Source organism: Notolepis coatsorum (assembly GCF_963971535.1).
Source record: "Notolepis coatsorum genome assembly, chromosome: 9".
In the NCBI taxonomy this organism is placed as follows: domain Eukaryota; kingdom Metazoa; phylum Chordata; class Actinopteri; order Aulopiformes; family Paralepididae; genus Notolepis; species Notolepis coatsorum.
The window spans coordinates 47,990,642-48,016,657 of record NC_140173.1 but is presented as its reverse complement, the minus strand read 5'-3'; the positions used below and the strand labels follow the sequence as shown (position 1 = coordinate 48,016,657).

The 26,016-nt window shown below is 43.7% G+C and overlaps 1 protein-coding gene across 1 annotated transcript in view; it reads left to right on the top strand.

The window, feature by feature from the left end:
* LOC311234615 (sorbin and SH3 domain-containing protein 1-like) overlaps nt 1–20,839 on the top strand; it is a 96,618-nt gene extending 75,779 nt beyond the window's left edge. Inside the window, 12 exon segments of the mRNA XM_084321862.1 lie at nt 1,316–1,486; nt 3,522–3,568; nt 6,367–6,376; nt 6,382–6,399; nt 6,402–6,482; nt 7,501–7,626; nt 8,642–8,836; nt 9,214–9,702; nt 11,477–11,572; nt 12,483–12,667; nt 15,930–16,036; nt 17,129–20,839. Of these exon segments, the coding sequence (XP_084177988.1) occupies nt 1,316–1,486; nt 3,522–3,568; nt 6,367–6,376; nt 6,382–6,399; nt 6,402–6,482; nt 7,501–7,626; nt 8,642–8,836; nt 9,214–9,702; nt 11,477–11,572; nt 12,483–12,667; nt 15,930–16,036; nt 17,129–17,196 (1,593 nt within the window). The 3' untranslated portion in view covers nt 17,197–20,839.
* The last annotated feature ends 5,177 nt before the right edge of the window (nt 20,840–26,016 follow it).

Genomic DNA, 26,016 nt, shown 5'->3' with positions numbered 1-26,016 from the left:
GCAAAAAGCAAGGATAACAAATTAATTAAAAACACGTACAACTGGGGCGGTTAGGTGGTCGAGCGGAGATTGCGTTCGTCACCAGCCCCGGAGCTGTGAGCTTGGTTCGCCTGTTCGAATCCAGCTCACAGCTCCGGGGTTGTCACCAGCTTGGCTGGCCGTCTGCACTGATACAATTGGCTGTATCAGAGGGTGGGAGAAGCTGGCGGGGTGGGTCCGGGTCGTTGTAGTTCGGTCGGGGCGCCTGCTAAGCGCGGATTGGACGTGAGGGGGATAGTGTGGTCCTCCCACACGCTACGCCCTCTCAATGAGAATCCGCGCTGCCAGGTGAAAAGAAGCGGTGATTGGCTGGACGTGTGTCGGAGGAAGCACGTGGTAGCCTCCACTCTCCCAAATGATCTGACTGTGGGGGGTAAAGCGCAGCGACCAGGAAGGGACTGGGAATTGGCATACGACTAACATTGGGATGGGAGAAAATCGGAGGAAAATGGAGGAAAAAAAAAAAAAAAAAAAAAAAAACATGTACAACTTGATTGACAACGTTTGGAGATCAGGGTTTTAAACTCTGCAACAGAGGGGAGAATCTCAAGCTTTAAGGACTGTTGGAGGTCATTCCCTGAGCTAGAGGGGCATCATATTGAAATGCAGATTTACCCTGTTCAGAGCAAACTCTGGGGGACCTTGATGAAATTAAATTAAATTCCAAAAGGCTAGATAAAACCATTTTGCAGTAATCGTTGGAATAACGTTGTGAACTGTAACTGTTTTAAGTGTAAGTACATCCTTAAGATAAGCCAAGAACATTGCTAATACTTAGTGCAAATTACTTTCACGCCCAGGTGTCAATGTGTAAGAGTAAGTGTCGGGTTTCTTTTCTTTTTAAATAATGGATTTCTCATTAATGGAACAAAGCTCTTAAGATCTCCTCTCATCCGAATTGTGGAATAAATACCTTGATCCAAACTAAACGTAACTGACAGTGTTTTATTACAATGAGATGTCGTTAAAACATCAAAACTGGCCTGATCTTTGAGAGTGAGGTATTTATAAGTTATATCTAATTAAAAAAAATGCGTGCTGACTTTATGAAATAATACAGTGAAGTGGTTTTTTTTTTTTTGTCTCAAGTTTCCGTTCGCCTTGATGTTCAGATATAGAGTAAAACCAATTTAAAAAGGCAGTTTTCTTAGCAGCGACCTTTCGGGAAAAGCATGTGTCACACAAAATAAAACAAGAGAGAGAGAGAAAGAAAAGAAAAGTAAAAGAGTCGTTATCGCAGACAAACAGTGGTTCCACTCCTCTGGTTTCCTGACAGAAAGTCCTGGAGCAGCAGCGGCGGTTGAAGCGGGAACAGGAAGAGGCCGACACGGCGTCCAGGCGGCACACCGGCATCGTGCTGACCCACCACCAGTTCATCACCAACGAGCGCTTCGGAGACCTGCTCAACATCACAGATAACACCGAGAAGAGGAAATCAGGCATCGAGGTACATTAGAGGACAGCGCCTTTGTCCCTCCCTGTGAAGAAAAACAAATGGCAGATGCTATGTCAGTCTGTGTCGGGGGGGGGTTCAGTGGGGTTTCTACACAGATGGCTTTCTCTTCTGTGTCCAGACTTCACGAGGAGTTTGAGTTTGAGTTAATGACGGAACATTTTCATTTAGAGCTAACGCTCTCTCTCACACAGGGCACATGCTGTAATCCAACTGCAAAGCTTTTTTATGTATTGTGATGATGATAATAATAATAACTTTATTTGTATATCACTTTTCATACAGAAATTGCAGTTCAAAGTGCTTCACAGCAATACTAAAAATAATAAAATAGAACAGAGTAAAAAGTGTGATCAAATAGTTCAATAAGGGCACATGCGCACAACGACCAGGTAGGGGAGGGGGGAATTGGCATAACGACTAAATTGGGATGGGAGGAAAAAGCACAGAAAATCAGGTGGAGAAAAAGAGGATACACATTTTTTTCAATAAAAATATACAATAACATTTACAACAGAGCATCGCTCATAACACTTATAGAACAACAGAGCAGTGCATCGCTCTTAAACCTTTGAGTTTCTTTACAAAGTTCTAACATACAACAGAGCAGTGCATCGCTCTTAACACTTTGAGTTTCTTTACAAAGTACAGTTCTAAATTACCTTATAGAACAACAGAGCCGTGCGTCGCTCACAACTTAATAACAGAGCAGTGCATCGCTCTCAACTTTGAGTTTCTTTACAAAGTTCAGTATTGAATTACAACAGAGCAGCGCTCTTAAAATGACAGTGCATAAGAGGTAGTGAGATAAAATTTGCATAGAACTGACACATGAATTTGATAGGAAGTGTACTAATGATACACAATTTATAAAGTAGTAATGCAGTACACTGGTGTGTGTAGTTACTGATTGTTGTGATACATAGTTCATATAGTAGTATTGCAGTAAACTGGTGTAGTAATATTTAAAGTTTAAAGTAATATTACAATAAAAACCAATGCTGGTTGGCCAGCATACATCGGTTAATTGTGATGTCACGTTCCAAATTTCTTTTTCATATTTTGTTTCCTTTTTTCATAAGCAGACATTGGATCGTTCAGACTCCACGAGGTCGGAGCAGTGAAACGCCGCATTTGAGTTAACCCTTTCACTACCACACTACAGAAGGTTAACCCTTTTACTACATTTGTCGTGTGTCAGTGAAAGGGTTAACCTTCTGTATTGTCACAGTGAAAGGGTTAACCCTTTGGTAGTGTGGCAGTGAAAGGGTTAATGACGGAACGCTTCCATGTTTCCGAGTTATTAAGGCTCTCTCACACAATTGAGAGAATCAATTAATTAATAATCCGACCGCAAAGCTCCGTTATGTGTTTGGATAAAAGCGGCGCTCTTGTTTACAGTGTTCTGCCTGCTCTCCCTGCCAGCCCTGAGTTCAGCGCACGGCAGCCGAGCATGCGGCAGCGGACGCAACGTCAGTCACAAGCCTGTCATTCCTGTCATTGCTGGAATATTCTCGGTGGCTCAGGGACACTGAAAGGGCACAACTCGCAGGCAGATGAGCAACAGAAGAGCACAATAATTATAATATACCACACCGGGAGCTCGAGTAATAACTTGCTGAATAGAATCAGGGGAATAATGTACTACCACCGAGCACGAGTGAGGGATTTGTCTGCTCATTGTTTACACAACAAATCGCAGTCGCCCCAAAACTCAACTCAACATGCAGCCGTTATTATCAATAACAACAATGGCGGTTTCTCGCTGGATTTCTCTTGAGTAAGTTGCCGATATGAGATATGACTCATATCATATGAGTACAAGTGAATTTGGGGAAGGTAAACATATGAAGGTAGTATTTATCTTCTGGATCAACAGGGTATAATACTGTTTACGTCCTGTAAACACGTCTGACACGTCATGGCAGGTGAGGTTTGAGGGGGAACAGATGTTCTTGAGAGTCAATGACGTAGAAATGGTCCTCCTTTGCGTGTTTCCTAACAGCCTCTGCTTTGTGGTTTCCCACAGAGAACCCCGGCCTTGGCGCGCTTCGACTTCAGAGCAGAGACTCTAAAGTAGGTGAAAGTCATCGGAAACATACCGGGAGTGTTTGCCACAACATGCATGAAACATTGTGCCATAGAGGGGCAGATAACCTTGCACATTTGTAAACACTAGTGCAGTTGTATAACGAGGTTGAAACCTTAGCAATGGTAGCCCCCCTTGGTGTGAACTCACTCCTGAGTATAAAGGGGAACTATTTTACAATTTCTTCACTATTTGGGCAATTTTACACAATTCCTGTGAGTTTATGGAACACATCTGTAAGGTTTCTAAAAAATTTAAATAAATCATTGTTTTGTATTTTTAATAAAGTACTCAAAAACAGCATTTTTCTACCTCAAAATGTTAAGCGTTTTGAGGCTGGGCTCCGCCCATTTGAGTGACGTGACAGAGAGAGAGAGAGAGAGAGAGAGAGAGAGAGAGAGAGAGAGAGAGAGAGAGAGAGAGAGAGAGAGAGAGAGAGAGAGAGAGAGAGAGAGAGAGATGAGAGAGAGAGAGAGAGAGAGAGAGAGAGAGAGAGAGGGACATTGACACGCAGGGGCCAAGCGGTCTCTCTTAATGAGTAATACAAGTGGCTGGCTAGTTGGCTACAAGCATAGATGGGGCGGGCATTATTATGCAGATGAGAAACCTCTGACGTCACAGATACGCTAAATTTCAGATGACTCAACTTGAGTGAGGGACAATATTGTGAGATGAGAATTGGAAGAATGCGCCAAATTGAGAATTAGAGATATAGATCCTATTAATATAAGTCCACATAGCTAGAAAATAATGCTAAACACTGGAAAAGGCCATTTATAAGATAGTTCCCCCTTTAAATACCCCCCTTGGTGTAAACTCACTCCTGAGTTAAATACTTGGTGTAAACTCACTCCTAAGTAAATACCCCCCCCCCCCCTTGGTGTAAACTCACTCCTAAGTAAATACCCCCCTTGGTGTAAACTCACTCCTGAGTTAAAATACCCCCCTTGGTGTAAACTCACTCCTAAGTAAAATACCCCCCCCTTGGTGTAAACTCACTCCTAAGTAAAATACCCCCCCCCCCCCCCCCCTTGGTGTAAACTCACTCCTGAGTTTAAATACCCCCCCCTTGGTGTAAACTCACTCCTGAGTTAAATACCCCCCCCTTGGTGTAAACTCACTCCTGAGTTAAAATACCCCCCCCTTGGTGTAAACTCACTCCTAGTTAAATACCCCCCCTTGGTGTAAACTCACTCCTGAGTTAAATACCCCCCCTTGGTGTAACTCACTCCTGAGTTAAATACCCCCCCTTGGTGTAAACTCACTCCTGAGTTAAATACCCCCCTTGGTGTAAACTCACTCCTGAGTTAAATACCCCCCTTGGTGTAAACTCACTCCTGAGTTAAATACTCCAACTGAATTGGTGGCAGAATGGATCAGAACTTCCCACCACCGTCGACAAAGGCTACTATGGACGACTATGCACTCAAGACTGCAGCACTCAAGTTCAACACTGTTTGATGTACAATGTTACATATCCTTAGCTGCCAGAGTTGTACCCCTCCTGCTGACTTGTTGTACAGAACTTGTACAGAAGTCGCTTTGAATAAATAATAATAAATGTTTTTAACGCCACGTGGCCACGTGGTGCTGGTGAGCGGAGGGTTCGAGGCTGTCGGAGGACGGGTGTCGAGCGCTAAGTGCCTGCTAGCACCTAGTGGCCACCCGTTTACACAGGGCCCATTCCAAACCCATGCGCTTGGCCCCCAGTGTGCTGCTTGCAGCTTTCTCGAAAAACCGCTCATCCGACCAACTTCCTGTTTGTTACCCATGGCGACGAATGCCAATCACTAGTCACTATTATACAAAACTAACTAATAAATATGTAATATTATTAATAAATAGATCTCAAGAGCTTGGCGGTCGAGGGGTTCAGAGCTGCACCTCAGCAAGCGTGAAGTCGATCGAGAGAGAATAGCAAGGGACAGATGTACAGACAGACAGAAACTCCTTCAGTTCTAGAATCAAGAAGACTCAAGAGGTTTATTTGTCACATATATACCAGGGCATACAGTGAAATGTGGGTGGTCATGCCCACATTGATTGTGCAAATACAAATAATACAAATAGGCATAGAAAAAAATTAAATAGGTAAGACACAAGATATGCGTGGTAAAAAAAAATACATGCTAAGTTCCTGAGAAACTGGTTCCTATATACACTACTATACAATATACAATTTACAATTTTATCTCTTAATGTATCTAAACTATACTATACAGTACCTCCTTCCTTTAAAGTGACTTTCTATTTTTAAAGTGACATTTGTTTAAAGTGATTGTTTTTAGCGGTTGGCATGTGTGTGTGTGTGTGTGTGTGTGTGTGTGTGTGTGTGTGTGTGTGTGTGTGTGTGTGTGTGAGTGTGTGTGTGTGTGTGTGTGTGTGTGTGTGTGTGTGTGTGTTGTGTGTGTGTGTGTGTGTGTGTGTGTGTGTGTGTGTGTGTGTGTGTTGTGTGTGTGTGGTGTGTGTGTGTGTGTGTGTGTGTGAGTGTGTGTGTGTGTGTGTGTGTACTTGTGAGTGGAGAGTTCAGTGTTCAGTGTTCTGATGGCCTGGGGAAGAACCACATATAGTATCTCCAAAAATACAAACAAGGATTTTAGGTTATAAGTTCATGAAATTACTATAAATTACAATAAAAGGACTTGACCTTTACACAAACCTTGACCTTCAATCCAAAAAGTATTGTCACTAACCCGAAAGAACCCTTATAAAGTTCTATTGCAAGATGGCCCGTGTCAATTCTTTAACACCTTTGCTTTGCTTTGTTTTGCCCCCTCTCTGTCAGGGAGTTACCGTTCAAAAGGGAGACATCGTTGTAACATCATCCGACAGGTGGACCAGAACTGGTATGAAGGGGAGCATCACGGAAGGGTCGGCATTTTCCCTCGAAGTTACGTTGAGGTACGTCAGCATCTCTCTGTGTTCCTCGCCTCACGCTATTGGTTTCTATAGACAAAGTTACGTTGAGGTATGATTCTATAGACAAAGTTACGTTGAGGTATGATTCTATAGACAAAGTTACGTTGAGGTATGATTCTATAGACAAAGTTACGTTGAGGTATGATCCTATAGACAAAGTTATGTTGAGGTATGATTCTATAGACAAAGTTACGTTGAGGTATGATTCTATAGACAGTGTCTCAGGAGGTAGAGCGGTCGTCTGGTAATCAGAAGGTTAGACAGTGTCAGGAGGTAGAGCAGTCGTCTGGTAATCAGAAGGTTAGACTGTCAGGAGGTAGAGCGGTCGTCTGGTAATCAGAAGGTTAGACTGTCAGGAGGTAGAGCAGTCGTCTGGTAATCAGAAGGTTAGACAGTGTCAGGAGGTAGAGCAGTCGTCTGGTAATCAGAAGGTTAGACAGTGTCAGGAGGTAGAGCAGTCGTCTGGTAATCAGAAGGTTAGACAGTGTCTCAAGAGGTATAGCGGTCGTCTGGTAATCAGAAGGTTAGACAGTGTCTCAGGAGGTATAGCGGTCGTCTGGTAATCAGAAGGTTAGACAGTGTCTCAGGAGGTATAGCGGTCGTCTGGTAATCAGAAGGTTAGACAGTGTCTCAGGAGGTAGAGCAGTCGTCTGGTAATCAGAAGGTTGCATAAAGCAATGTATAAAATCTAGACGGAATAAAAGCAGTGCAATAAAATAGCTCTCATTTACAGTACAATAATCATAGTGTGGATGTAATGAGTCAAAGTGGCAGAGTGTATTAAAAGGCTACGGCGAAGAGGTACGTTTTTAGATGAATTGTATCATCTCATTCATGTTGATTGGAATATGTGCCCCTGCAAGTGTGATTTTGTTTGAAAGGGGCATCAGTATACTGTTTAAACTACGAGGGCACCAATTTAGTCAGATATCCTTCGCCAAAGGAGTTGTTTTTTTTCCCCTTCTAATTTTGTTCTGGTGTTGTTTATGTGCTTTTCCAGCTTCTTCCGCCCACAGAGAAAGCCCAGCCAAAGAAAAGTGCCCCAGTGCAGGTGCTGGAATACGGAGAAGCCATCGCCCGCTTTAACTTCAATGGGGACACAGTGGTGGAGATGTCCTTCAGAAAGGTACACAGTAGGCCCTGAGATGTTATAGTGGACATGTCCTTCAGAAAGGTACACAGTAGGCCCTGAGATGTTATAGTGGACATGTCCTTCAGAAAGGTACACAGTAGGCCCTGAGATGTTATAGTGGACATGTCCTTCAGAAAGGTACACAGTAGGGGCGGCTGGGTAGCGCAGCGGACAGAGACTCTGGGTTCGAATCCAGCTGTCAACGGTACCTCCGGCTTGGTCAGTCGTCCCTACTAACACAATTGGCAGTGTTAGCGGGTGGGAAGCCGGTGGGGTATGTATCCTGGTCGTTGTAAACAGCGACTCCTACTGGTCGGTCGGGGCGCCTGTTCAGCAGGGGAAAGGATCTGGGGGAGGTAGTGTGATCCTCCCACGCGTTACACTCCCCCAGTGAGAGTCCTTGCTGTCAGGAGAATAGAAGCGGCTGGCTGACTCCACATGTATCGGAGGAGACATGTGATAGTCTTCAACCCTCCCTAGGCCAGCAAGTGGGGGGGAAATGCGCGCAACGACCAGGAAGGGAATTGGCATAACGACTAAATTGGGATGGGAGAAAAATACGGAAAAAAGGGGGGAGAAAAAATAGATTAAAAAAAGAAAGGTACACAGTAGGCCCTGAGATGTTATATACTGAATCATTGCATAACCATTCAGTTTCAAACCTTAGATCTAAAGATTATAATTAGGATGGTTGTGTAGACTGACACAGAAACGACTGCGTACGTTCAGGCGATGCATCGTATTCACACTGCAAATGGACACTCCACACTACTTGGACTGGCTTTACTGACTTAGATTAGATTTATCATGTATTGTCATTCCACAGCACAAGTACAGTACTGCGAAAAGAAGTCTGCATGTTGTTGTGAATACAATACTCCTATTAAATTACATGGTTCTTCATCTGAAGGCTTCGAAATGGTTAACTGTAGATAGATCTGCAAAGCAGAGTCATATCATACATTCTATCATCTACTCTATAATTGTAATTATAATTGTCATTCTGTAGGGAGAGAGGATCACGCTCATCCGCAGAGTGGATGAGAACTGGTACGAGGGTAAGATCTCGGGCACCAATCGTCAAGGCATCTTCCCCGTCACCTACGTAGAAGTGCACAAGCGACCTCGCGTCAAGAACGGAGTGGAATACCCCGACCCTCCCATCAGCCAATCACCTCAGCGCAGCACCAACGCTTCCCCTCAGGTGAGGACACGCCCCCCCCCCCCCCCGTGCCGGGCCGCACACAAAAACAACACATTATCACCTTTTTCCACGTTTTACGTTTTACTTTAAAGCACAATTATTTTACAATTTTCACTTTCATTTTTTCTGCCTTTATATCTCTGTTTCATCCTTCTGTTACTTTTCTGTCCTTTCCCTCATCCCCCTCCCATGGTTGTTGCTCTCTCTCTCCTTCTCTCTCTCTCTCTCTCACTCTCCCTCTCTCTCTCTCCCTCTCCTTCTCTCTCTCTCTCTCTCTCTCTCTCTCTCCCTCTCCCCTCTCTCTCTTTCTCTCTCTTTCTCTCCATCCCTCCCTCTCTCTCTCTCTCTCTCTCCCCGGTTGTTCGGTAAAACAAAAGCTGTTCCGTAATCGGCTGACCACGTCCCCCCTGCCCCTCCCCCGCTCCCCGCGGCGCTCCGTGTCGCCCGAGGTGCACGCCATCTCCAACGAGTGGATCTCGCTGACCGTGGGAGGTGGCGGGAGCCCCCCGGCCGCGCCCACCCCGCCCCTGCCCCCGCTGCCCTCGGGCTTCTACTGCTGGGGCGAGTACCTGCCCCCTTCCCTCTCCGCCAGTCCCATCATCACCGGCTTCCCCGCCTACTACGTCTCCCCCGGGGCCTCCCCCTCCGCCTCGCCCCTGCCTCCGCCCTACCCGCCGCGGCCCAGCTCCGCCACCCCCTTCCTCACCTTCACCCCGCCCCAGGGAGGGGACTTCCTGCTCTCGCCTCCCTCCCCCGGCCTGTCCCGCAGCATTAGCCCCAGTGGCGGGCCGGTGCTGGAGGGGTGGCTGGCGGAGGCGGAAGGAGGCCGCGACGTCCCGGGCAGCTGGCGAAATAGCCCTGCAGAGGTATCTCCCGCATGGCGTGGTGTGCAGTGTTGCATCACAGGCGCACTTCGCCGGACGTGGACTCATATAGTTCCCTTATGTTGGCCTACCTAAAGCCCCGCCTTCTTTTCTCGATCCTCCAATCGGGATCATCGCTTCCCCTCGAAGCGACAGTTGCGATTGGAGGATCAAGAAAAGAGGGCAGGGCTTAACAATTGGTTGAAGTATTTGTGCAACAGACTTGTTGAGTAAAAGACGTGACTAACTCTTTGGTTTCTTGTTCTGAAGTTGACCTTCCCTCACATGGCAGCTCCGTAGGAATATCTTGACATTTGTAACTTCGGTCGGTTATCTCTCTTCACCAGACGCTAACCGGATATTGCAGTGCCTGCGCGTCTGCATGTTGTTGTGTATGCAATACTAATGCACAAATGTTTTGGCCTCCCTATGAAATGGTTTAAAGGGGAACGACGGTAGATTAAGTTTCATGACTTGAAAGATCATATCCTTCAGCTTTGAATGTTTCAGCATGTGTCGCATGCTCTCAGGTCGTGCTGGAGACTATATTCGGCAGGATGATTTACCGTTTGAGGATACAGGTTGACATTAGAATCCGCATGGCCACCAGATCATCCGATGATATGTATGTTATGTTTACAATTTAACGGCGAGGATTTCAGTTGTTAGCTTCCGTATATACGCCCCTGCTGTATTCTCGAAACCCGAGCCATAGAGAAATTCAACGTGACTACCGCAGAACAGTGGCCAAAATGTACAGTATTCTGCTGGACGTAGGCTTTTATTTTGAAATGCTGGAGTTGTTTATTGACGAGGATCCCCATTAGCTAACGCAAAGACGCCAGCCAGTCTTCCTGGGGTCAAAATTTTAATATAGTGCAGCACACAGACCAAAGAAACACACAATCAAACGATAACAGAACACATCAAGGTAGAAAAAATTTCACATGGCTCTACATTATCACTTTCATATTCATTGACTCTCTTGTAAGTGAGATCTCAACTTATTTTTAAAGCTCGCTATACCTTGTATTTCGTTAATGCCACTTAATGGAAGACAGTTCCGTGCCCAGATAGCCCTACTGTATATATTACAATTCTTTTCATGCTTTTGGATTCTTCACAGGGTAGACTAATCAACCCTCTGATTGATTGATTGATTGATTGATTGATTGATTGATTGATTGATTGAACATTTTATTAACAGATTGCAGAATGGGTACAATACAGTACGGCTCAATACACACAATTGTTAAGGGGATGCAGACCAGAGAAAGACTTTCGTCTTGTTTCCATCAGGGTCCCCCATTTTCAATTCATCATAACATACATGACATACATGATATACAGGTAGACAGTACTGTTGCATCTAGATCTAGACATTTGTGACATACCAGATCTACAAATATACAGTACTGTTTATGATACAAAAAGAGTCTAAAAAGAGTCTACTTGCCCCTCTGGTGAAATGCACGTGAACATCCGATCTGTAAATTATTTTGTGGAAGATAAATATGGGATTGTGTGTCAAAATTACTTTCTGAAAAAGTACAAGTAAATTGGCAGTCAATCTTTTCTCAACAGTCAGCCATTTAAGTCGTGTGTGCATAACAACAACATTAGACCTATACGAGCAGCCAAGAACAAGTCTAGCCGCCTTGTTTTGTGCCACTTTTGTGTAACATGTCAAGTGACCGTTTCTAAACAGAAGCCCACACACCAGAACAATAATGCTGGGATTGATTGATTGATTTTTGTTTCCCTCTCTCCCTCCCAGCTGGTGAAGAACGAGAGCGACTACCACGGGCGCACCTCCAGAAGCCCCGTCACGCTGTTCGACATCCATGACAACAACAACAGCGACTCGTTCACGGTAAGGCGGGCGTTTTCTTGTGGTTGTAGGCTTACGGTTGGAACAGTGTTTCCCTCGAGTTCGAGACATCATTTTGTATTTGGAAACCAGCTGGGGTGGGAAAGATAAACACAGATGAATGTATAAAGATACATCTATCTTTCAAATGCAATTCTGATTCACTGGGGGGGATGGCCCTGGTACTGTACATCCTACAAAAGTGCTGTTTAAATGCTATTTTGGCAAATCAATGTGTGGTGGGCTTGATATTGTAGTGGGCCACCACAATTAAATGTATGTGTGGGGGAAACACTGTGGAGCTATATATGTGGTTAGATGTAGCTTCCTGATCTCTATTTGAAACGCTTTAACCCATCACCTCCAAATATCCATTTGACGTAACATCATCCCAAGTCTTGTGGTCTTCGTGTCAGATTATTACTCTTTTTTTTTATAAACACATTATCTATGTCATCTTGGCCTTGCTTGCTGATGCCGCATGCCTTGCTGAATTGACCCGTCTCAAACCCCGCCCCCCCCTCTTTCCTCGATCCTCCGAGTCGCGACGGTTGGCGATCGGGGAGGATCGAGGAAAGAGGGGGGGCGGGGCTTGAGACGGGTCAACACTATCCTGTGAGACCTGAACTAACATGTCACGTTTCCTGTCCACTCCACATGCACTCACTCTGACGTCGTGCTCCTCCATGCTCACCCTCCTGGCCTCCACCGTCATCTCTCCTGGTGTCCCGGTGTCTTAACGGATCACTTCCCTTTCTGCCTTGCTACTTACCGGACCTCCTTCCTGTGCCCCCCACCCACCCACCCCCTTCACCACCCCCGCTAACTGCCCCCCCCCGCCTCCCCGACTCTGTCTGGCCTGCCCTGCCCTGTGGGACTCCCCGTTCTCTCTCTGTGACGGCCACACTACCAGGAGGCAGTATGTAACGAGATCATGAATATAGCCGAGACCTCGGTGCGGTACTGCAGCACTCTGCCGCGCCACCATGACTCTGTCCACAGACTGCCCCCCCACCCCAGTAAACAATCTCTCATCATTTCCCAGCAACCCCTGTCTCATAGCAGCAGTCCGGAGCCCAGCCGACTCAGCTGTGGAATGTGAGTACGACGGTCCGCTCGGAGGGGGGGGTTCCGGAGATAACCTGTATTGTTGTCCCACAATCGGGGGTCAATTCACTTTCCGTTTAATCAACTGGGAATATAAACAGATACTTGTGTTTACTTGGTAATGATAGAGGGAACGCTGTAGGAAGTGGAGTTTCTATTGCTTTTGTCTTTTTGTTTCATTGTTTTATATTGTTTTGATATGACTTTTTAAAATGTTCGTATTTACCTTCGCTGTCCTCCTCCGACCCTTGCAGTGCAGTGCGGTCCCTTATTCGCTCTTGATTATTCGGTGTGGGCAGCGGAGCGTGGCCTTTTCATGCTGAAGGCTTCTCACAATTTTGTGGAAAATCCCCCTCCCCTGACTCGATTGAAATGAAGTGAATTGATCCCGATTCTCCTGTGTACTAGTGACGCTCAAAGTCAAATCCAGGGATCGACATGTGGCTTGTGACAGAATGTGACTGAAATCTCTAGATCAATGATTCAATCAGGGACCCAGATCTGATCAATTGTGTCTTAACTGTAGGACCCCGGCTCAGCCACTTATAGCCGGCACTAACACAGAATGTGACTGAAATCTCTAGATCAATGATTCAATCAGGGACCCAGATCACTCAGGTTAGTGTGAAGTTTTAAGTGTTAGTTAAATGTGCTGTAAGTGGTCTTTTCTTTTGTTAAAATAAGTGGTCTACATGTTAAAATAATAGCTCTACATTCCGACAGCCATCACTGATATAGAGTATTTTGTCAGTAACGTGAGTCTCCCAGTCCCTCCACTCTGCAGTAAACAGAAAATATATTATATTGTGCTTGAAACAAGTAGAATAATCTGCCAGCAAATCTGGCTTGGCAAGATTTCTTGAAATAAGTAAACATATCGAGGGTTCTCTCTCCTTAAGTTGGAAAGGATAGAAGATTTATTTTCTGTTTACTGCAGAGCAGGAGGGACTGGGAGACCCATGTTACTGACTTTATATCACTCTATATTTATATCAGTGATGGCTGTCTGAATGTCAAGTTATTTAACACTTATATATCAACAAAAACACAAGAAAAAAACACTTTTAAACACCTTTAAACCACTACTTTAAACGGTTACTTTAAACCAGGGCTCAGAGCTCAGTTATCCTACGGTCAAAAAGATTGCAGAATTTGACCAGGATTAGCAGCTGTATAAAAAGTGCTAGAACCTCCTTGCATAGCCAACAATATATATCGAATGCATGTTGATATGGCAAGATGAAAGAAAATATGTTTGTCCGAGGGAAGCAACAGTTGTGATTGGAGGATCAACAAAAGAGGGTGGGGCTTGAGATAGGTCAATTGGCTTTCCTGTGTACCATCTGTTTATATGTTCAAAGGCCTCAAGTCCCCAGACCCTAAACTGAAGGTCATAACATTTTACAATTTCACTGACAATGCAGGAAGAATTGTACTAGTTGCATATCTGTATTGCGTCGTAAAAAGTTGAACGAGGTCATTTATTGTCTGCAATACACAGAAATGTGAAACAGCCCTTACATGAAATCCCTCTTCAACTCTATGTATTGTGTAATATAAGTGGAAAACACTGAAATTATGAATATCTAGTACTACAGTTGAAATGTAAATGTACGGGTGAATTCAGTGCCCTTCATTTGTAATTTTTTATGTAGCAGTCATTGTATCTTTAAATGGTAAATGGTGTATTTATATAGCAGCTTATGAATTGAAAATGGTGTTATGAATTGAAAATGCTGTTATGAATTGAAAATGTGTTATGAATTGAAAATGGGGGACCCTGATGTAAACAAGACAAAAGTCTTTCTCTGGTCTGCATCACCTTAACAATTGTGTGTATTGAGCCGTACTGTACTCTACCCATTCTGCAATCTGTTAATAACATTTTCAATCAATCAATCAATCAATTTCATCCAAAGCGCTTTACAATTAGTTCCTCACATTTTACCCATTCACTCACACATTCACACACCGATGGCAGAGGCGACCGTGCAAGGTGCCAACCTGCTCATCGGGAGCAGATAGGGGTTTAAGTGTCTTGCTCAATTTCAGTGAAAAAAGTCAAAAACACTTAGCAGGCGAGGAGGACATCGCTGCATCAGTGGCATCTTCCTAGACAGAAAACAATCAGACGTTCAGAGACAGGTTGCCCTGATGAAGATCCCTGAGTGAAACATCAGCAATTAAAGACTAAAGATGTTGCAGGAAGGCAGTGTTGCTGTGATTCCCTCCTCTCCTGTAGGTTTTCTCAGAAGCCTAGTAAAGGGACTAGTTCTGATTTTTGGAACCCTAGTCCCATTTTCTCCTCGCCAATGATGTTATATATATATCGGTAGAATCTCATCACAATCCATGCTGTTTCACACATAGACTGCTGCTGGCCAATGGAGACCGACGTTGCCACATGGCGGCCATCTTGCCACAGGCAGCACGCCCACTCATAACATGAATGTCTATGGTGCATGTACTATTGAAATAACCATAGCTTTCTCGGTTTTCAACCGATTTTCAAACGGTTTGGTTTGTTATAAACGTCAGATATGTAGTTATCATACTGCATGCATACTTATAATGGACTTTCATATGAAAATAATTTCAACATGTCCAAGCAAGCTGAATCATAGCCACGTTTATAATAAACCAAACCGTTTGTAAATCGGTTGAAAATCGAGCAAGCTATGGTTATTTCAATAGTACATGCACCATAGACATTCATGTTATGAGTGGGCGTGCTGCCTGTGGCAAGATGGCCGCCGGTGAACTACGCTGGAGACTCCGCCTTGCACCATCTAGTTATATATATCCATGCCGTTCCTCATACTAGCTCCGGGTGGTTAGCCGCGAGCTAATGCAGTCAACGGGGTCAAGCTCCGGTCTGTTGACTGAAGCCAACTGAAATTGACTCCACAGTGCAACACAAACTAGATTTCCGTTAGCTTCAGTCGGCTTGTACGGACGGGAGCTTGACCCCATTGACTTTGCATTCGCTCGCGGCTAACCACCCGGAGCTAGTATGAGGAACGGCATGGATCATGCCGAGAAAGGACTCTACTGACCTAACGTCAACATCGGTAAGTTAGGAGTAGGACACAAGGCTTAGGGTTCACGACTATCTCTTCCTTTAAGGGTTGTGAGGTTGTTTACCCCATGTCCCATAAGTGTCCACGTCTCTCTCCGGTGTCTCAGAGAGTTGTAAAGCTAACGTCTTATGTCCCTTTCTGGTGTTCATATCTCTACATATGTCTCCGTGCAGTTTCCAGGCGTTGTACAGTTACGTGCCACAGAACGAGGATGAGCTGGAACTGCAGGAGGGAGATCTAGTGAGCGTCATGGAGAAGTGTGACGACGGCTGGTTTGTTGGTATGTACCGTGGGCCTCAGCAGAGACTCCTCAGGGATAGAGTCACAGTGTCGGGTCCATCCACATCCACCGCTGCTGTGTAGGGTTTCCTGCCACGTGGGCAGTGTGCATATTCTCCTCCAGATAGGGCTGTAAACAGACTTCGGAAATCGTGTTTATTTTTGTATGAAACATGGCGTGTTGGATTACATTGAGCTGAATGTACATTAATAAAAACAATTAACATATTATATTACATTGCGGTGCGATATAGTAGTAATAATAATAATAATAATAATAATTATTATTATTATAATAATAATAATAATAATTATAATTATAATAATAATAATAATAATAATAATAATAATAATAATAATAATAATAATAATAATAATAATAATAATAATAGTAATAGTAATAATAATAATAATAATAATAATAATAATAATAATAATAAAACGTTATTTGTATAGCACCTTTCATACAAGAATTGCAGCCCAAAGTGCTTCACAGTAGTGATGTAGACACAGAATAGACATAGGTCATTTGCATAAAATGAGCAAATGACCATTTGTAATATATTTCTGTCATTCAAATCTATGAAAAATAATAAAGAATAAAGTTGAAAAAGATGGTAATAGATTTCTGGCATTAAAATCTATAAGAAAGATTTAGATTTCTGTGTTCAAATGTCCAACTTGAAGAGGGCTTCCTGCACAGGTCCCACCTCCAGGGTCCGAGGCCCCACTTGTATTGGGAATCGTGCAAAACAAAAGCAATGCATGAAGTGCAGACATAGAATGTGTATAAAAATAGACAGAATAAGAGCCGTGCAATAAAATAGACAATATCCTGTGTATAGGGTTTCCTCAGATGGACACCTGAGACCGGGCACGTGGGCGGTGTGCATATTTAGGGTTGTAAACATACTTCAGAAATCTTGTTTATTTTTGTATGAAACATGGCGTGTTAAATTACATTGAGCTGAATGTACATTTAAAAATATATATATATATATATATATATTCTATTACATTGTGATAAAGTACTTGTTTGATTGCAGTGTCTCGTTCCTTAAACATACTCATTTCTACCTCCTCTCATTCACAGGTACCTCAAAGAGGACAAAACAGTTCGGCACCTTCCCAGGAAATTATGTGAAGGAGGTGAAATTGTAAACTGTAGAGAATTTGTAATCCGGTTCTAACATGTGTTTGCCTGTCGAGCTTGGGAAATCATTTACTATTGCGCATGACTGTTGGTTAGAATAGTCATTTAGCCAGGTGAATTAATTTGTCTGGGTAAGTGATTAGTTTGGTGTGAGGTATGTTAATATGTGTGCGAGCGCGCGCGCGTGTGTGTGAGGCGAAGACAGAGACAGCTGTTGACTCACTGCCCAAACCGTAGTCTGGTATATAAGCTTGACCACATTTTTACACACACACACGACTAGGTGGAGTTCATCAATTTCTCAAAGTCTACGTATAGTCCAAACTGCTCTCTAAAGGTCAATCACTATTACTGTACATAACGTAGCCTCTTTCTGTAATTGTCATTAACTGTATACAGGTGTTTGCGTAGTTAGCAACATAGGGGGGGTCATCAGCAAAGCAGGGTATGAAGGCTAAAAGAGTGGATCTAAACATTCTCAAAAGTGTATCAAGGTGATGTGGAATTGGAGCGGTTTGTCGTCAGCTACCTCTCAGGACCAGAAGTGGTTTTCTCGTCATTATCAGCTTTGTATCCTCACTCGAAGTATACGTTTGATGCCTGAAACAGACATCGAGCAACTCTTTTCTACGTAAATCCAGTACCTTGCAGTGTTTTGACATCACATGCCATCCAAGTACGAGGCCACGTGTGATGGCACATTCTTGGACAGTGACCAATAGACCGTGTTCCTTGGTTTGAATTTCACCAAACGTCTTGACCTATTAACGGCTTCCAGAATTTATTGAGACATATTTATGTGGGCTTTAAATAATTTTTTAAATGCCCTGTTTTCCGCTCTTCCAGGATAAGCCTCATATAAACCGCTATAAACCTCAGTATGGTTTGTGAATAACGTAGTCAGTATTGGCTCTGTGTGTTTTAAAAACACCGGAGCATTCATAGCTAACTTGGACTTAAGGGTTAATTAAGATAACTTAAGACAAAGAGTCCAGATGCTTCCCGATGCCACTTAAGTGTTACCTCCTTTTCTATCCTGGGTTTGTACAGGAATCCTGACAGAGACAAAACCCCCGAAACGTTCAGACGTGTATTCCGTTAGCTTAGCCTTTTCGCGGTTCATATTATGAACACCTAACCTCGAGACTCTCTCATCACCGATTTGCATTTCTGATTAATGTGAACGCCTGCGAGGGATATCGTGTGTGTGCACTTGTATCCCTCTCATCGCAACATCACAACTCGGGAAAATAATGATGTGTTGCGCCATATATCAGATTCCCCCCCTTAAACTGAGAGGTAATCTAAGCTGTGTGATCCTGGCTGATGCCTGGGAGGTAGCTGGCGACAGACGGCTGCCAATATGACACTGGCTCCGGTGAGGCCGCAGGGTAGGCGCAGTAGCACTTGACTTCCTGCGTAGGCATTCTGGGAGGCTAACAACTGTAGATTAATCAATCGTGACATGAAACAATAGCATATTTTTTAATGAAAGCTAGACCCACTAGTCCCTAGCGTATAATCATACCGATTTTAACCACGCGCTTACTGTCGACGTTGTGTGTTTCCAAGCGATGTAAATGTGTACAGAATCCTTTCAGAGAGGCCTTTCAGAGATGGCGACATATTTTTCATACAGTAATGTAACGTGTACAAGTTTAGCTCATACAGTTATAGGAATGATTGTATACAGTATTTAAGTCGGCATCAGATCAGCGCAGCATGCGGTATAGAATCACTGTAGATCAATCGGATTGATTCAGAGCATGAAACGGTATCTCAGCCGAGGGCCTCCAGTGTTGATACCTTTCGTAACTTAAGAAAAACAAGGGTCACTGTAGGTCAACGGTAGGATATGTGCCCCCCCCCCTGAGGAAGAGCACTTTGAATTCAAGTATCAAAGCATCATGAGGACCCATCTCAAAGCATCATCAGATCCCCCATAACACGCACCATATGTCAGCGTAGATCCTGTAAACACAGATTGAAATGTGGTACCCGTTGTCGTGCAGCTTTGTCTCCTTTGTTTTTTAATCGAATTCCTCATCGCCGTTGTCGTCCACCGTTACGTCCTCGGCGACGGGACCTTCAGCGGGAGCCGGGGTGTATCCCGTACTCAAGCGACGTGCTAAACGCGATCAACGAATCTGTCTATACAGTAGCTGAAGAAAACAACATAGTTGTTTTACCTGTAGTAGAACTATCAGTAGTTTGATCTAATTCTGTAGTTTTAATAAATACACAAAAAGTAAAGAAGTGATATGAAATGGGAGAGTTTTGTACAGTACCTCTACTCTAAGTGCTGACTGTTTTGTTTTTTTATTTTTTGTATATCTTCCATTTCTTCCGCCCGAATGTATTAGCTATGTAGTGCAGTGATGATAAACCATGACCCGACTGGAATATGGTTTGAAGCTGTATGTGCCAGAAAAAAAAACATGTTTTAGTGGGGAATGAAGTTCATGCCGTATATATTATACTTCAGTTGCACTAACCGTTCCCCTGTCGACTGTGTATTGAAACAGGAAGGACATTTCAATCTGTAAAGATCAGCACTGACAATTTTCCATCACTCAGCAAGTAAAGAATGTTAATTTTAAGAGGATACAAATGTCACTGCTTGCTCACTAATAATACTACAGTACAGTGCTCAATGGCACAACGTCCTAGTTTGTGTGTACATCACTGGTTTGATTATCAGGTATTTTGTTGCATCATGGTAGCATGTTTCTTTTTTTCTTTTTGCTGGCTTAGCTTGTAAACAAAAGAAAATTCTAATCTTGGTGTAAGTCCATTTTATGATGGATGTGCTAAATTGGGACTCCATTAGTAATTACTAGAGAGGCGTGCTCTGTCTCAAACAAACTGTATGGTAGACTTTCACACACACAAAAAACATTTTGTTATGTCATAACGCAACAAGTCGATATGATCCGTAAAACATCACAGGGTGTATGAATGTATGAACATGGGGTACTGTACACGTAATATGTAAAAAAGAAATAAAATAAAACATTTTAATAAAAATATATATTATATCAGAAACATTTTGAATGGACATGCAAACCATTGAACAGCATGGCACAATAAGGATTGTAAATATGTAAAATAAAAGAATAGATTGCAAGTGATGGAAAAGGTGAATGAAGCTCTCTATCGGTTTTACCGAGTTATTTACATGAAGGACTTTTTTGGCAAAGCACAGAGTGAAGAGTTATTGAGCACACGGGACGTTTGATGCATATGAAGTAACATTACCCTGCCATTTGTGTGGATCATAATGCCTTATGTCAGATGCAAATTGTGCCTGATTTTATTTAATTTTTTTGTTTTGATTATCACTGAAATGTATCCATGGCATCTTTAATATTATTACCATTGTCTTCTCATAGTTCTACACTCTTTGTGACGGGACGACATTTACTAAAGACCTTGTCGGTTACGGTGCAAGTACCTAAAAGTGTGACACGACGCTTCAAATAAATGATTAATGATCATAAGAATGTCTTCTTTAGTTTGCCGAGACGCACAACCTGTAACAGGTTCGGTTTGTTTGCTTCAATTTGCAGTGCTGTTACATTGACAATATTAAAATAAAGATGATACTATATACTGCTGTGATTTCGGTATTATGCAATATTTAATAAACTATATAAATCATTTGAAGTGTTATCTTTCTTGATTCTGGCTACACACTATATTATATTTGTTATATTTGGCTGCAAAAGGGTTGTTTACGTTTACACTGATAATATGTGAATACTGGAGTAAAACAGATCTATATTCCAATTTACAGTATAGGTTAAGAAAAATCCTAATAGCGTATTTCCCATCTACAGATCTTTTCATAGAATATACATGAATATATCTCACATTGATATGATTTTTGTTTAAAATCACGGATCGGGCCTTTAAGTACTTTGAGCGGAGGTTTTAAGTAGAAGTTCCAAGGTGCTGCTTCCCCTTAACAGTAATACTTACTTCCTCAACTCCCACTACACCACTTTTACTCACATTCACTAGAAAGATATTGTGTAATACTCGTGGCATTAGTAGTTTAAAAGAAGTGCATCACTCTCTCTGAGCCGTCTGCATATAGACTCTTACCTCAGGGCTGTGTGGTAACTTGTAACTGTAATCTTTGTACTGTGCAATATGGTTGCTAAAATGTAGTCTGCCCATTGGGCTATCCTCTATTTAACCCTTTCACTACCACACTACAGAAGGTTAACCCTCTCACTACCACACTACAAAGGCTTAACGGTTTCACTACCACACTACAGAAGGTTAACCCTCTCACTACCACACTACAAAGGGCTAACGGTTTCACTACCACACTACAGAAGGTTAACCCTCTCACTACCACACTACAAAGGGCTAACGGTTTCACTACCACACTGCAGAAGGTTAACCCTCTCACTACCACACTACAAAGGGCTAACGGTTTCACTACCACACTACAGAAGGTTAACCCTCATTACCACGCTACAACGGGTTCACTACCACACTACAAAGGGTTAACCCTTTCACTACCACACTACAAAGGCTTAACGGGTTCCTATAGTGTGGTAGTGAAAAGGTTAAAGTGTGTAAAATGTTAGTACAAAGCTTGTTAATCCTTGGGAACCAGTTCTATTTAAGACGACTTCACATAATATCAACGTGAATATTTTCCAGTTAAAGTTGTGAAAGAGGAGGTATCAGACTACTGGTGCAGGTTTCCCAGTGGACTCCCAACGCTTTTGCACAGGAAACGGATACAACCGACCACCTACTCCGGTCCCCTTGTAACGGCATAAACAGGCCGTATTAGGCGTCATGGAACATCATCATCATGGAACGATTGAGAGTCTGAGTAGGTGTGTGGAAAGTGGTCCAGTGCCTAGTTTAGGGGAACAATGCTAAACTGAATGGATGCAGTATATCCAGTGCCCTTCAGCCCGGCTTGAGGTACAAAGGACCAGGTGCTCAACTTGGACTAGATTCAACCATAGAATGGTCGGGCGGCCAGGTGGTGCAGTGGGCAAGGCACTCACCACCAATGCGGGAGACGCTGGGTTCGCGTGTTCGATCCCAGCTCTCCACATTGTTTTCAGTTTGGCTGGTCGTCCGTACTAATACAATTGGCAGTATTAGAGGGTGGGAAAGCTGATGGGTGGGTCCTGGGCGTTGTAAACAGAAAAATACTCCTACAGTTCGGTCGGGGCCCCTGCTCAGCGAAGGAAGGATCTGGAGGGAGGTAGTGTGACCTTCCACACGTTACACTCTCCCAGTGAGAATCTGAGCTGCCAGGCTGGCTGCCGGCTGGCTGCGCATGTGTCGGAGGATAGCATGTGACAGTCTCCGGCCTCCCGGACCAACAGTAGGGGGGGTGCGCAACAACCAGGAAGGGAGTTGGGAATTGGCATAACGACTAACAGTGGGATGGGAGAAAAATCGGAAAAAGAGGAGGGGGGAAAAAGATAGTAAAAATAAAAACATAGAATGGTCAACCCTTTCACTAACACAAACTGTCTGTAGTGTGGTAGTGAAAGGGTTAGCCTTCTGTAGTGTGGTAGTGTAAGGGTTAACCCTTTGTCGTGTGGCAGTGAAAGGGTTCATATTATGTAGTGTCACAGTGAACGGGTTAACCCTTTGGTAGAGTGGCAGTGAAAGGGTTAATGGTACTAACGTGAAACAGGCCCGAGCGGAGAAATGGCTTGGCCCCTGAAAACGTCCGGTGAATGGATGCTCCCCAAACCTTATAAAACATGTGTTTATTGCTGACGTCCATGGCCACCCCTAGCTAGCAGCTGGGCCCAGAAAGCCCGTAGTTTCTGTCGTCCTTGGAGAGTCCGTATTTGAAGAGTTTCCTGAAGACTTCTTCATAATAGTGGTAAATTGACCATGAATGAAAACTTTATTTAACAGATTGCAGAATGGGTACAATACAGTACGGCTCAATACACACAATTGTTAAGGGGATGCAGACCAGAGAAAGACGTTTGTCTTGTTTACATCAGAGTCCCCCATTTTCAATTCATAGTGACATTTATGACATACGCAACATACATGACATCATGACATTTATGGCATAGGGACATACAGTACATGACATACAGGTATATAGTACTGTTAAATTTGTGACATATATGATATGCAAATATACAGTACTGTTACCCATAGATCCTAACAGATTATATACATACGGTGGGGAGGAGACTGTACATTAGGAGGGGGTGGGTGGGTGGGAGAAAAAATATACATACGGTGGGGAGAGAATATATACATACGGTGGGGAGGAGACTGTCTCCCCATTTTCTATTTTTCTCCCATCCCAATTTCGTATTATCCAATTCTACCCTCCCCTGTCTCGAACGTTGTTAGACCATGCCTCCCACTGGTCGGCTGCAATGTGGACGAAGCCTTGCATCACGTGATGCTCCGGTACACGAGGAGGCAGCCATCGCATCTTTTCACCTGCACAGCGCGATCTCTCAGTGGCGAGGAGTAACGCGTGGGAGGCTCACGCTGCCCCAGATACTTCCTGATTCTGCTGTACAGGCGCACCAACCGACCTGTAGGAGTCGCTGTCCACAACGTCCGATCCCCACCCACCGGCTTTCCCACCCCCTAATACTGCCAATTGTATTAGTATGAACGACCAGCCAAGCCGGAAGCAACGCCGAGAGCTGGGCTCGAACCCAGCATATCCTGTGTTAGTGGTGAGCGCCTTGCCCACTGCGCCACTTAGCCGCCCTCCGTAGGTGCTCTTTAAGATTGCATCCAGCTCACTGATAGACTATCAAAACCAATTGCTTTTAGCTTGTCAATCAGAATGGAGTGATTGACAGTGTCGAAGGCCTTTTGTAGGTCCAGCATGACCATGCCGCAGTATTTGCCCGTGTCCACCTCTTGTTTGATGTGGTCGTTCAAATAGAGAAGGCATGTGTCAGTGGAGTGGGATGTTCTGAAGCCAGATTGGAATTCGTAGATTAGATTTTTTTCCATGACTTTCGAGATGGAGGTAAGAATAGAAACAGGGCGGTAGGTGCCTGGGTCTAATTTGCTGCCTTTTTTGTGCAGGGGGGTCACTCTCGCAATTTTGAAGTCTTTGGGTACGTGTCCCTGTTTTATGGAGAGGTTTATTATGTGTGTAATGACTGGGGTGATTGCGGCTGATGAGTCTCTAAGGAATTTGGAGGGGATGTTGTCATGGCCAGTGGCCTTGTTAGGTTGGAGGGCGCTCAGTTTTTTGAGTACCTCATCTGTTGTTACCATTTCAAGTTTGAAGTCGTCTTTGCGGACCCCTAGGTTTTTGTAGTAGGCTACTATGTGTTCTACCCCAAAATGCCCTGAGTGGGAGGGTAGTTTATTAACCAGTGTTGTGGCTATGTTTGTAAAGAATATGTTTAGGTATTTGGCCACATCCAGCTTGTCTGTGATGAGGGTGTTTTCTGTCTTTATGTTTATGTTTGTAAATCTGGTTTTTAGTTTTTTGCTGCAGCCTAGTTGGTTGTTGAGTAATTTCCAAAGTTCGCAGGGTTTGTTTTTGTTTTCCTCAGTTTTGTCATTGATGAATTTTTTTTTGCAGTTTTGATCATGGTGTTTACGTCATTTCTTAGTCTGTTTCTTTGAATTTTGAGTTCAAACACGTGGGCTTGGAGTTCACTGTTTGAGCTTTTGGTAAGCTTTGTCTGACTTTTATGAAGTTCAGAGCGTTTTTTGTGTCTGTTCAGCGTGATTTTTAACCCTGGTGGTTCTTAGGGGGGCCATGTTGTTAAATATTGTTGTGAATTTGGTTTTGAATCCAAGCCATGTTTCTTCAACTAGTGTACCACTGAGCTCATCTGACCAGTCCAGGCTTTCCAGTTCTTGGTTAAAGGCCTCTCTAGAGTAGGTTTTGAGGTCCCTAGATGTGACTGTTTTGTGACAGCCAGCCTTTTGTTTTAGCTTTTTGCGGGTACAGAATATCATATAATGATCACTTAACCTGCATGCTATCACCCCTTTATTGGAGATCTTGGACTTGTCAGAGGTCAGAATGAGATCAATGGTAGTTTGTGTTGAATCACATACTCTTGTGGGTTGGGTGATTACCTGTTACCTATCCACTTCGTGCCTAGTGGCACATAAGGCCTTCACAGAGCGTTTCCACTTCTCCCGGTCAGCTGCCGTTGTTCTTGCTTCAGGCCATGAGCTCCACCCTGCCTCTTTTCTTTCTTTCTCTACTGTGCGTCTCCAGGTAGTCTTTGGTCTTCCTCTTCTTCTTTTCCCTTCTGGTGCCCAAGTCATTGATATGTTGCAGTCGTTGTTGTGGTCTTGCCTCAGTATGTGTCCTATCATCTTCCATCTTCGCCAGGTTTGGTTGGGTGATTAGCTGGCTGAAACCGTGCAGATCACAAAACCTACTGAAGGCCTTGAAGACGGGTGCTTCTTTACGTAGCATATCCGTGTTCCAGTCCCCAATAAGAATCTTTTCTACACCTTCCACCCCAGCTAAACCCATCAAGTGTATCATAGACCATCTTGTCTGAACCTAATGCCATTCCATACTGTCTAGCGAGCCTACTATACCCTACAAACTGATACTGTACCGGTAGGTCAATACTGTGGCTACACACACAGCAAACAGGTCTTGGGGAATGTCCACTATCTTGTTTTTTTTTGCATAGTGTGTTTCTCAATGTTCTAGTTACAAGCCTTATTGCAGCATAAAGTCTCTGGACACACCACAAGAGGGAACGTGTTCCATTGAGTCTGCTCTCTCCGCTCTCACCACCAGAGATCCTGTGTGGCAGTGGCAGGAATTCAAGTTTTTGGGAGCGGCACACATTCCACATCCTGGG